The 12,887-nt window shown below is 37.5% G+C and overlaps 1 protein-coding gene across 2 annotated transcripts in view; it reads left to right on the forward strand.

Annotated features, from left to right (window-relative positions):
- Positions 1–12,887, forward strand: part of TMEM132B (transmembrane protein 132B) — a 797,578-nt gene that overhangs the window by 301,626 nt on the left and 483,065 nt on the right. For both annotated transcript variants that reach the window (XR_016306397.1, XM_089653716.1), the window contains exon 3: positions 11,093–11,239. Coding sequence is in view for 1 of the 2 variants with exons in the window: in XM_089653716.1 (XP_089509842.1) it covers positions 11,093–11,239 (147 nt within the window). In the remaining variant the exon portion in view is untranslated. The remainder of the gene's footprint in view (positions 1–11,092; positions 11,240–12,887) is intronic.

Here is a 12,887-nt window from a genome sequence, read left to right on the forward strand (position 1 = left end):
CAAAAAATTTCAACATTTTTTTTTCTTTGTTTCTATTTTAAAATTTTTCAAACAGGTAATTTTTCTCCTTCACTGATGTGCGTTGATGAAGCAGCACTGATAGGCACTGATAGGCGGCACTGATGGGCACTGATAGGCAGCACTGATGGGTGGCACTAATGAGGTGACACGGATAGGCGGCACTGATAGGTGGCACTGATAGGCGGCACTGATGATGGGTACTGATAGACAGCATTGATAGGTGGCACTGACTAGCATCACTGCTGGGCACTGACTGGCGGCACTGCTAGGTATTGATTGACGCTACTGCTGGGCACTGACTGGCACAACCGCTGGGCACTGACTGGTGGCACTGGAAGCACTGCATTGATGGGCACTGGTGGGTGCCACTGGTGGGCACAGGTGGGTGAGCACAGGTAGGTGGCACTTCTGGGCACAGGTGGTTGCACTGCTGGGCACAGGTGGGGGCACAGCTGGGCACAGGTGGATTGAGCTGGTGGGTGGCACTGCTGGGCACCAATCATCAGGGCACTGATCATCAGTGCCCTGATGATCGGTGCCGATCCCTGCTCTGACAACTGCCTTTTCTCGGCAGTACTTTCCTCGCGCTCTGACAGCGTGAAGAAAGTGCAGCCGAGAACCGACAATTGCATTTCCCGATGATCAGCGTGTCATTGGACACGGCTGATCATGTGGTAAAAGGCCGCTGTGATTGGCTTTTTACCACATCATGTGATCATCTGTGTCCGTAGGACACAGCGATCATGGAGATCGCCGGGTGCACTTTCCCGGGGGCGCGCAGGAGAGCGCGTTCTGGGAGGACGTCATATGACACCCTCCCAGAACTGGCCGGCCTCAGTGTAGCCATCATTCAGCTATCTGTGGTTGGCAAGTAGTTAAAGTATAACTAAAGGCAATACTATTTTTTTTTAGATTTTGATAGAGTGGTGATGTGCTTTATGCTATCTCTTTCCTATTCCTAATTACTCTCTCTAAGGCTACATGTACACTGGAGCATTTACTTTATTGGCAACAGAAAAACGCTAAACATGGCAAAAACGTGTTTAGTGCTTGGACGTTTATTCATGTAATTGGTCACAGTCCTTGCCACTGAAATGAATAAATGCCCAACCACTAAATGTGGTTAGCACTGAGGCACATTTACACTCATTTACATGCGTTTGTGCTGCGTTTGTCAGTTTTTGGCCAACACATTCCTCTTCTTATCATGATTCTTCTGCGTTCAGGAGAGGGGCGTTTAACTGCCCTTAAACTCTGCTGCTGCTAAACTGTGATAAAAGCAGAGATGCATAGGCTTTTATTGAGTTAAGGGGCTTTGGCAAAAATAAACCACCAAAAGCATCTAAACTCATGTTTAGGAGCAGCAGTGTGCATGAGGCCTAATTGTCCTGAACACCAGGAATAATTTTGAGAGCAAATTTGAAATCTGAGATGCCATCAAAACAGAAATCTTCCAATAAGAACACCTGTTCTCATGACAAGTGTTTAAGAAGGGATATCCCAACAATGAGAGATTGGATGAGGAGGATTGAATATATAAAAACGATGGAGGAGTTATACCACATTGATGACGATAAAATGGGAAAATGTAGAGAAGAATGGAGTAGGTGGTACGTTTTTAAATCATCAGAAAAATATCTCAGGATAATGGTTACCAAGTAGGTGAATTTAGAGATCCAAACTGAATAATTGGAGAGTGGTAAATATGTAGACTGACCATAGGTGTTTAGTAGAAGGCTTTAGAAAGAGATTGGCAGAAATAGATTGACAGGTAATTATGGGGATAGAGGGATTGGGGTGGGAAGATGAGAGAGTTTTGGAAAAGGACAGCTAGACTGTTTATGTTATGATAAATTGTGTACTGTTTTAATTTGTACTGAAATAAAATTTAATAAAAGATATTTAAAAAAAAGAAAAAAAAGAAGGGATATCCCTCACATTGAAAAGATATCCTCCCACTTCCTGCTGAGTCTACATGACAGGAAGTGAAGGAAAATCTCCCAAGAGATTAGAAACTGACTGAAATGACCTAATGAGAAACTGAAACTGATAGTGGTTTTAACCCCATCCTATTCAATGTGAAAAAAAGCCCCCAAAAAACATTTTTGGCTTTAGATATATTTTAATATTTGTAACAGCCTCTAGGTGCTCACTGGTTATATACCTTCTGTATTTTAAACCTCTTGTCACAAAGTAATATCTGAAAAAACTAAATCAGTTAAAAGATGTATTCTCTGACTCTTGAGCATGGTGGTGCCAAGACAGATTTTGCACTCACAGGGAGGATTTGTAGTTTAAATTCATTGCATAAGAACTAGTATGCAGCCTAGAAGTCAGATCATCTGAAGGATCTCATACCAGTAGTTTACCCTGTCAGAGATAACCCCTTAAGCCCAAATCCAACCAAAGCTATTTTTATTTTGTTCAAAATAGAGCAGAATGTGTCAATTGTAACCTGTTGCTAAGGATTTCTGGGACATTCCCTTTTTTCAGCCTTTGAAGGTCGTGAAAGCTAAAGAAGGGAAATGTCCTCAAAATGCTTCCCTAGCAACCAGGTTACCTTTCACATGGATAGTCAAGAAGGAGCTGAAGGATACTTAGTCAAGACATGGCAGGTGGTTCTAAGACTGCCGAGTGCTGCAAGCCTTCCACCACCTCGCTTGGAGTATATGTCAATGGCCATGTACTGCATGATTAAGTTATACTTCAATTCACTACATGTCTTTCAATTCACATTCATCATTGTGAGAGTATTTCTACTTTTACAGGTTTTTATTAAAGGAAGCTCTACAGTATGCTGGTGTGCTTTTTTTCCTTGTTTTAGGGAAGGGTTAGAACTTCTCCCCAATGGAGTCACAACAAAAGTAATAACTTTAAGAATTAGCTATCAATATATTCAAAATGTTTGTAAAAAAATAGTCTACTGGCTGCTACTATATCTATAGTGTTTATAAACCTACTGAGCCTTGGCATGCTGAGAAGGAGATGTGATGACACACAAGAACTAAGATATAAAATACTACTTGGAAAGGGTTGTCCTTTTAATATTGTTTTGCCATTTTTAAAAATTAGCATAAATTGAACAGTAATAATAGAATTCTGGAATGGGCTTATTCACTAAACCAAAGAGGAATGTATAAAGTGCACAAACCCAGAGCAACCAATTGGAATCAACCCTGAACCTGCACTTATTTCAGAAACCTGCTTGATTGCTGCGCTTTGCACCTAATGATTGTTTTTTACATTGCTGGATTGAGTTATTGAACTTGCCAGTGACAGGATCACCATACAAGGCAAATAATTACTCATCCATTTCTAAACATTCCTTTTTCACTGGCTGGAATGAGATAGCAGTCACTCTGTTGCTGGTGAGTAACATTCTGCAGCATTTTCATTCTAAGCTGATGAATGACACCTCCCTAAATTAGCCAAAAAGGGAGCAATGGATGAAAGTTGGTGAGTACTTTCTCTGCACATTTAAGTGATCCTGTCACTGATAGGTTGTCACCAGCTTTAAAATTGCAAGTGCGCTATGGGTTTACTGGATTCTAGGTTATATTTTTACAATGGTTTTACTTAAGTAACAGATTGTACATATTCATTATTTACAAATGCAAATATTTCTTTAGTGACTTCATTCATGCACATGCACTGAAAACCACATTAGAAGTATGAAGACAATAGTGCTTTTGCTTGTCATTTTTGTCTTCATCGTGAACACTGCACCATATTCCCTTACTCCTAACCAGTGTTTGAAGATAATGCCCTTGGATGAGAAGTTGTGACAGTATGGCTCAACATTCAGAGTCAAGAGCACAGCGTGTCTACCCTTGTCAGATTATCTGTTCTTTGCCCTATTAAGGATGTTGTGATGGAGCACAGTGTCAGTGTTCCAGTGCTTTATCTTACCAGACAAGTGATGGAATGGAGATACAGTTAAGAATGTTGGGAAACAGAGCATTCTGTTCTTACCTATGTGCCTATGTGATCATGCACTGATGTGTTTGTACAAGACTCAATGATAGGCAGAAATTCTCTTTATGCTGAACTGAAAAACCCTATAGAAAACTTGCTAAGAAAAAGTACATATGTATCAAACCAGTAAAAACTATGAATGTGTTTTCCCTTTTTAAAATAAAGTGTAAGAACATCTAGTAAGTTAGTGCTTTCTATGTAAGCCAGTGTTTGCAGACAGAGGTCAAAAACACCTTCTTTTAGGTTAAATGTACAACAAAACCATTGGTACTATTGGTACATGCCCTACGTTTAAAAGACATTTCCATTGCAATTAAAAGGCTTTTAGTAACACAAAGAGGATAATGCCAACTGTATCTTCTAAGTAAATTCATTACTAAAAAAATTAAAAGCTTAAAACTTTGCCCTCTTTGGCTTAGGGTAAATATAATTGTATAATCCAAATGCATTTCCATTTAATATTAAAAGATTTTTTTAGGCAGTTATGACTTGTTGAAGGTTTATATGTTTTTCATAGAAGTCAGATACATTGTAGTATACACTGTAGAATGTGTTTTCAGGATGAATGCTTCCCAATATCATTTGGAGGACTTAAAATGAAGTACATGTTTTTGAACCACATTATATCTTCCCATAATAATATACATCTGACATTTTTTATTATTATTATTATTATTATTATTATACAGGATTTGTATAGCGCCAACAGTTTGCCTAGCACTTTACAATCTAAAGGGAGACAATACAGCAGCAATACAGTTCAATACAAGAGGGATAGGAGGGCCTGCTCCTTGGAGCTTACAATCTAGGAATTTAAGGTTCATTTTGATTTTTGAGGCTGCTATGTATGAATGCCTTCTTTTTAAATGATGATAACAAGCCCGTTAGAGGAAAACAAGCAAAGGGGGACTTGAAGGAAAGAAGAATGTTGCTATTTTATGTACAGGATAAATTACAAAATACACAGCTGGTAATGAAAGAGGTATTCTTGGACTCCAGGACTTCAAAAAATCTATCCCATCTACATCCTTTGCTGCAACCATACATTGTAGGAAAACACCAGCCTAAAAGCACAACTTAATTTTACATATATTCAGTTCTGATATATTTACATTGAGATTGAGACATTGAGATAAACCAAACTGTAATAGAAGTTTAAAATAAAAAATATATTTTATTTATTCAGGCATGGTTTCTCTTGATTTTGTCTCTTTATCCACTTGTTGCTTCAAATTTTCTACCAGCCATTTGGTAAAGTAATATTTCCTAACTTATTTTTTACACTGGAAATGAAATGAGATCTCCCCAAATGTGGTAGTATGATCACCCATTGATAGAAGTATTTTAAAATTTAAACATAACCTCTCTGTTGGCTCTATTCCCTAACACATGTTCTATTTCCCATAGTGATCAGTAATTTCAACCATGAGCTGGGTGTTTTATGTTCTCCATTGGCTCCCCTGACTGGAAAAACAGTTCCTTCAGCTTAGTGAATAAAGTTTCATGCCAGTTATATACAGTATATTGTAAGAGTTTTAACAATCTTTTTAGCTGTTTGGTAGAAGCTTATACCTGCATGATGCATCCCATTCACTTCTTCTTTCCTGAGTGTTAAGTACAACCTGCTTTCTGCAGTCACATACTATGCCCCAATATTGTTATAAGATTTATAACTGTAGATAAAAAATCATATTGCCAAGATTTAATATTTATAGGGATGTTCTGTATAAACACAGTTGCCATTGTTAAGAAAGTGAGGAGGCAAATTGAATAAGAAATATGTGTCTTCTGTTAAATCTAACAAAAGCAGGGACATACTTTAAAAGCAATATAGTAAGTTTTTAGTATTGCCCATTTTTTCTCTCTCACTAACTTCTTGAAATGTTCTGTAATAGCATATACATTTAAAATGTTATTGTACCTTAAATAAATGATTTCTGAATTCACCTGTGTCTGCACAGTACTAACCTTGCATGCCATCGCATTGGCAACGAAAGGAATTTGTTCTATGATGAGAACCATTACAAAGGACATAAATGCAAATTGAAGACTGAGTACATCTACAAATAGAAGTGCTAGTGTATTGGGTTTGTTCAAAAATATGTTTTCCTAGATTCGTGACAGCATCTAGAAACACTGCCTCTTCAGATTTCCGTCAGAAATAAACAGTGCTTTCCATTTCATGGCAGCTTAATTTTTGCATGCGAAAAGGCGAGGCATCTCTGATTATGGAGCTGCATTATAAATATATTTAGTAAGGTGAATCTTTTTTTTTTAGCTGTTTGCCTTTCAGTTTTATAAAAGAAAAAAAATACCTTTTAAACAAAATGTGTCAACATGGAACTAACATTTAAGTGTCTTTTGTAGATGTTGCCTTGTCATAAAATGGATACGTATGCCACCACATGAGATAAAAAAGTCCAACTGTGTTAAATTATAGAAAAGATATCATTTTACTATAGTGCTTTAGGAAAACACTGCTGGAGACAAATGGCTGGACCACCGAAACAAGTAATTATCTGAACGCAATTGTGAAGGATGCTCTTCTTGGTCTCTTCCCTTGGAAGCTTCACCAATGCTGCATTTTATATGCTTTCCCTGTCCAAGGGTGTAATACCATGGGTAAAGGTTACTGCAGTAAAAACTCTCAGCTTGGTGAGAAGGTGGCACTACTTTGTTAAGAGAGATCTTGGGTGACTGCAGAAAGATAAGAAAAGCTAAAGTCTGCTCATTTAAATGCATTATGGAAATGTGAGCTGTCAACACAAGCATGCCTATAAATATGCTAAATAGTCTCAGCGGTCTCCTGCCAAGGCATGAAGGTAGCAAGGGAAAAAGGTGGAAAACAAACAGGAACAGAGCTAGGAAAGGTGGTATAGCCCATGTCTTTAAAAAAAAAAAAGAAATCATATTAATGGTGAAAAATAGATTCAGTATAAAATCTAATAAACTTAGTTATTCTGAACAAAACTTATTTTATGGTAGGCACTTCACCCATAACATCTAAAACGTAGAAAAGATAGATTTGTCAACAGGGCATGCCGGAGCTTTTCATAAAAAATAATAATTTGAAAATCTTGAGCAGTAGTTTTGCTTTATAATAAATACTTTCCTATTTAATGAAAAACTAAAGTCTATTTCCAGTGAATACACATGTTATATTACTATCGTAAAGTTTACTTTAATTTCACATACATACAGACTGGCTACTCCTTTAGTTTTATGCATACAATTGATATATAGATTTGTAGATTGGAAATTATGATACATTTATAAATAGAAACATTGTTTTGCCTTTATATACACTTGCAGTTAATTAAAATATTTTTTGGAGGTTATGTGTTTTTATAATATTTATGTTAGTTTAAATGAAGACAGATGACTACTACACTATTAATCAACAAAATAATTTGTAAGGGTTTTTTTAGCACCTATTGGTGAGCTGAAGAATTAGAGCACTTTATATTGGGTAGATAACGCAGAGTTATTTTAATTATATTAGTTTCTTAAAACTATGCTTAACATTTTCTTGAGGCAAAAAAAGATGCCCTCAGTAATTATGAAGATTAAATCAGGGCTGTTTGTTTACAGGATCATGTTACTATACTTTAAACTTCTGTAGACCTGTCACTACCAAACCACACTGCTATTATGCTTATGTTTCACCACACCACACTACATGCAATGATATTAAATCCTTTGATAGTTACCCCCAAACTGTAGTCCCATCCTATTGGTTCCACACCCAATCCCAGGCTAAATAACTTCTAAAAGTTTCTAGGAATTGCCATTCAATGACAGGTTGCTAGGGGTTTCTTAATGGTCAGGTCACAGGGTTTGCAAAGCAAAATGGGAAGCTTTACAGTATGTTAGTTTTTTTAAATTCCATTTAAATAGCTACACGACAAAATTAAAGGTTAGTTTTGACTAAACTTCCTCAAAGGTTAAATCAGTACTTTTGTGGCAAGATCAATTTCACATTGACATCCACAAAATTGAAATCACTCTACTCATACCTAATCAGGCACAACCTAGTTTGTTAAAATAGAAGTTCTGGAATAAAAAATAAACATTTAAGCAGGCCATAGACGAGTTGAAAACCGAATAAATATTTTCAGTTGTTCGTTTTTTGCATCATTAGTGTGCCAGCTGCAACAAGCAATTTTAATAATTGAATGTGCCTGATCCAACATACTGGATTTTGTTTTGAAACAATAAACAAATGATGGAACAATTGTATTCTTCATTTTCTTTTTCAATTGACAGAACGTTCGGTTTTCGACTCGTCTATGGTCTGCCTCATACTCACCTATGTGGATGCAGCATTGGTCTGATGTTGCATTTGTCCCTTACTGTTACTAAGACAACTGCTGATCACTCAGTTCTTGGTCTTCATTGGGCAGAGAGCTGGTGGCTGTCAGTTGCCAGCTCTCTGCTCTGCCTGTCCAGCACTCACTGGAGAGCTGGTCTGCCTCATACTCACCTATGTGGATGCAGCATTGGACTGATGTTGCATCTGTCCCCTGCTGTTACTAAGACAACTGCTGATCACTCAGTTCTTGGTCTTCACTGGGCAGAGAGCTGGTGGCTGTCAGTCGCTGGCTCTCTGCTCTGCCTGTCCAGCACTCACTGGAGAGCTGGGCTGCGGAAGGGGCAGGAGCGGCTGGCTCAGGCTCTCAGCAGCACTGAGCCAGCTTCTGGTCAGGAATCTGGGTGGACCAACTGAGTACCGTTAGCCGACAGTGGACTTTAGCATGCTGTCAGCTGAATACAGGTCACAGGAGTGCAGAACAAAATGCACTCCTGTGATCCATAGGAGAAGTACAGCCAAAAGAGCTTTGGCCCTACTTCTACATTAATGTATGACCTCAGAGATTAGTGGGGAAACAGGTATCTTGGAAATTCTCTTGAGTGCTCAGCAGACTCCATGCAGTCCTGGTTGTGACTAGAAGGCATAATACGTAAGATTGACTGATTAGAATTGGATATCTGATTAGACTGGATAACTAATAAAATGTAATGTTGAAGCTCTGTTTCATACTTAGGTGTTGTTTAAAAGAGATAAAATATTACTGTGGAAAATGGAATTCAATTGTTACATACTGTATGAGACATTGCACGTTAATATTGAACATGTTTTTCTTTTTAATCCCTTTGAAAACCACAAATACGTTTACAAATACGCATTGTATGCATTGGCGAGAGGCTGTTTTCCTCTTACAGAAAAATACACAATTTCTAATCTACAGAGATCATTTACAGGTTTGGAGTAGCATTACAGTAGATACATCATTAGGCAGAGTAGGAGAACTAGCTTTTGTTTTTTTGTCTTAAACTATTATATGCCTGTGGTTCTCTGAGGCTCCAGTGGCAGTATCTCTGGAGTTACCATATGTCATTTCTGCTTTAACTGACAATACATAAAGAGATCTGATCAACTGAGAAAAGGGACAGTCAGACTCTTGGATGAGCCTTCCTTTTCTTGACAGGCACGTCACTATTTAGTGAATGTTGGATAGTATTCTAGTATTAGGCGTATCAGATGATGTTCATAGATCTCTGCTTTATCAAAAAAGAAGATGGACAGAAAATTGGAAAATCCTTTTTGACATGATGGATTCCTTGCAAGACCAAGACTGTTATCTTAAGGCTCTCAAATATGTTAATTCCCTATATACCATGAAAATGTTGCTCAATATTGCCAGAAACAAACACCTTTTTTGAGCGTGGCTCTCTTTAGGCCAAACAAAATATTCAAGCCTTCAAAAAAAGTTCTCCCCAGTGCTGATTTCAATATTAGCAGGTTAACTAGCTTACCTGTAATGTCTAATTGAATGACGGTGTTTTTACCTTCAACAGCAGCATGACATTTTCATACCTGGGCACCTGGATGAATAATGGACCTCTTCTATCTGTGTGCGAGCAAGCGGTCTCTGACTGCTGTAGATATGAATGAACAAAGGGTAGTGCTTTGTGACTTGTGTCTCAGTTGGGAGAGTATCCAACCAAAAAAACCACTGGCCCTCCATGTAATCTGTCATCTGGGTCTGAAGATTTTATGCTGTTGTTGGAGTTGAAAACATTAAAACCTTCTAGTTATCTTTGGAATTTAACATAAAATTTCAGTTGAACATTAAGTAGAACAATACATTAATGGGTGTATCTATATGATCTGTGAATGGAGAACAGCTGAACAAGTGGCTTATGTTGTAAATGCTGAAAGGTCAATCTTTTTTAAGGGATCCTGTCAGGGTAGCATATGTTGTTCATTTGTTTTTGATTTTAACCCATGAAACATTCTGGAAGTCTGATACCTCTAGCATTCCATCACCTACCTTTTGCTTGTTCTTTAAGAGATTACAATTTTAAAAGGCCAATGGGTATGCAAAAAAGATCTGTGTCAACTAACTGTAGTCCTGAGACAAGCAAGTGTCCAATTGGTCATGCTGCTTTGGCTGCAGGTGCTGAGCCTTCTCTGGACCTTGTCTCTTTTCCATGTGCAAACAAGCAAAGTAAAGGGACCACTACTACTGTCCTGGAGGACCAGCCAATGTATCTTGTGAACTGGCTCTGCTATTGTGCAAGTAGAAAAGAAATGACATGCCTGGTTATGATAGTTTAAAATTAGCTTGTTTCTCAAGCAGTTTAGTCCACTTACATTCTGCCTCACAAAACAATGCAGAACAAAGACACATCAACAACTACAGAACTTAAAGAATATCATGTCTTTTATTCAGCAGGTGCTGAGATGACACAAATATCTCATTAAAGAAAAACTATGAGCTCCATGGGATATCATAGTTAGTTGTACCAGCAAATTGGATAATCTCTTTTAACTTTTTGTTCTAAGCTATTCATTTTCACTGCATAGAATCCTATAGATATGTATGTGTGTCAGTCTTTTTCAATTACTCTTTCAGCAGATTTCTTTTGCATGGTTACTAAGCACATCTTGTGAAGAATCAGTCATTAACAATGATCTAGAGAAGGTGTCATACCGCTGAAGTCTTTTTGCATTGTTAGGTTCTTGATGCATTGCTAGCTGTCATCAGAGATGCAATGCTAAATCATTTTCCCTATATTCTTGCTTTTGCAGGGTCAAAGCTGCTCTTGGTGCCAAAGTGATTGCTATAAGAGTGGATGACTCTGAACAGTGGAAGGTTCAAAGACAGATGGAGAATGGAGAAAAACACACAACTGTTACACTAGACTGTGTGCGACAAACACCTTTCATACAAGGCAGGTAGGTTTTCCAAGGAAAGAAGAGCAAAAAAACTTGCTAAGGTGCTTTGTCATATTTGCATGGATGCTATCTGTCATCTTTCTAAATTTTTGACCAGCTTGAAGAGTGGTTCATAGAAGTCTGCACATTTCATCAACTACATTAGGCCAATATTTCTCAATTTTAATCATTTTAGGGTCTTCTTGTTGCTTTCATGAAAAAGTAAGGCCAACTCAAGGCTTCAACAAACGTATTGAAACTTGATGAAAACTTTACAAAACTTAACTGTACTCACTGTTCTTATACAAGCTGAAGCAAAACACAAAAAAAGTAGCATTTTTAATTTTTTTGGTGTGCTGGTAAAAAAGTGACAAATACAGTATAATGACCAGAGTATAATGTAGCATGCAATCAGAATGATTGATTATTAGTATTATTTTTTTAACGGATGGTTAAATCTGATTTTTTCTTATTGGAAACTAAACTAAACTAGACATTTGGTTTAAATAAGCTAAACACATTTGCTGCATCAGCACAAATTCATCCAAACTTATAGTTTGTTTACTTCATAAAGCAGCCACAGTCTGAGTACAAAAGCCTGTCTCCTGCCAGCTTGCTGCAGAGAAGGACCTTTGCCCTCTGCATTGATGCAGTAGTCTCTCTGCTGAGGTATGACATGTATCTTGCTAAGTCAGACCTTCACCACTGCAATCAATAAAGCTCATGCTCTGTGCTGATTGGAGAACTCTAGCTCTCATTCAGCAAGAGGTGTATTGTACCTCTGTTTCCTTACAGAATGCATGGTTCCTACTCTACAACATACTGACAAGGGTCTTTTCTACTCTGTGATTGCTTTATGAAGAAATTGAACTGTAAGACTTTGTACACCTGTTGTTTTGATGTATATGGAATGTGTATAACTAATTTAAACGTAATGCTCAATTGAGCTTTAATTTATTTTCACTGGAAAAGGGAATTGGCACTCTATTATATACATTTGTCTAGGGAGATAATTGCTTGCTGGGGGCAAGCAATCTACAAACTGACAATTGAACACAGACTATATATGAAGTCCTACTTTTCCACTTACTCTGATTGTACACTACAAAATCCTTTCAAGGATCAGTATGGATTTGCACCAACTAGTTAGAGGTAGATCTTCAACTGTCAACAACTAAGCTTATTTGATTTCTGTTAATTGGGGTATTTTTCCTTTTTTTAGATCATAACTTTTATCTTGGGGTTTTTAGAGTTTACAGTCCATTCAAGAGCCTCATTTTTTCGCAGATCCTCAATGCTTTTTCTGAAAAACACCTTGACCCCCAGTGCATCTTATCCCCATGCCATAGCCCTAAATACTCAGTTTTTCAAAATATCAGATCTGTAGCTCATAGGTATGTTTTGGTATAAATTGGCCAACATCGGGACAATACATGAATGTGGCCAGGTAGAATAGACTAAAATGTGAATGCACAAACAAAAGTAGTTGTTTTGCTACACTATAAATTGACTTTGATCGAAGAGGGAAAAGGCTGAGACACAAACCATAGGTATTTCATTACTCTAAAAATAAAAGTACTGTCCCAGAGACACTTCAGAAAAAAATGACCAGCAGCATTGTAGTAGTTTAAAATATCTATATAGAATAGCCCGACTGTGCAAATACAAA

Source organism: Staurois parvus, unplaced genomic scaffold (assembly GCF_062004578.1).
Source record: "Staurois parvus isolate SC_StPar_1 unplaced genomic scaffold, SC_StPar_1.0 ptg000719l, whole genome shotgun sequence".
NCBI classification, from domain to species: domain Eukaryota; kingdom Metazoa; phylum Chordata; class Amphibia; order Anura; family Ranidae; genus Staurois; species Staurois parvus.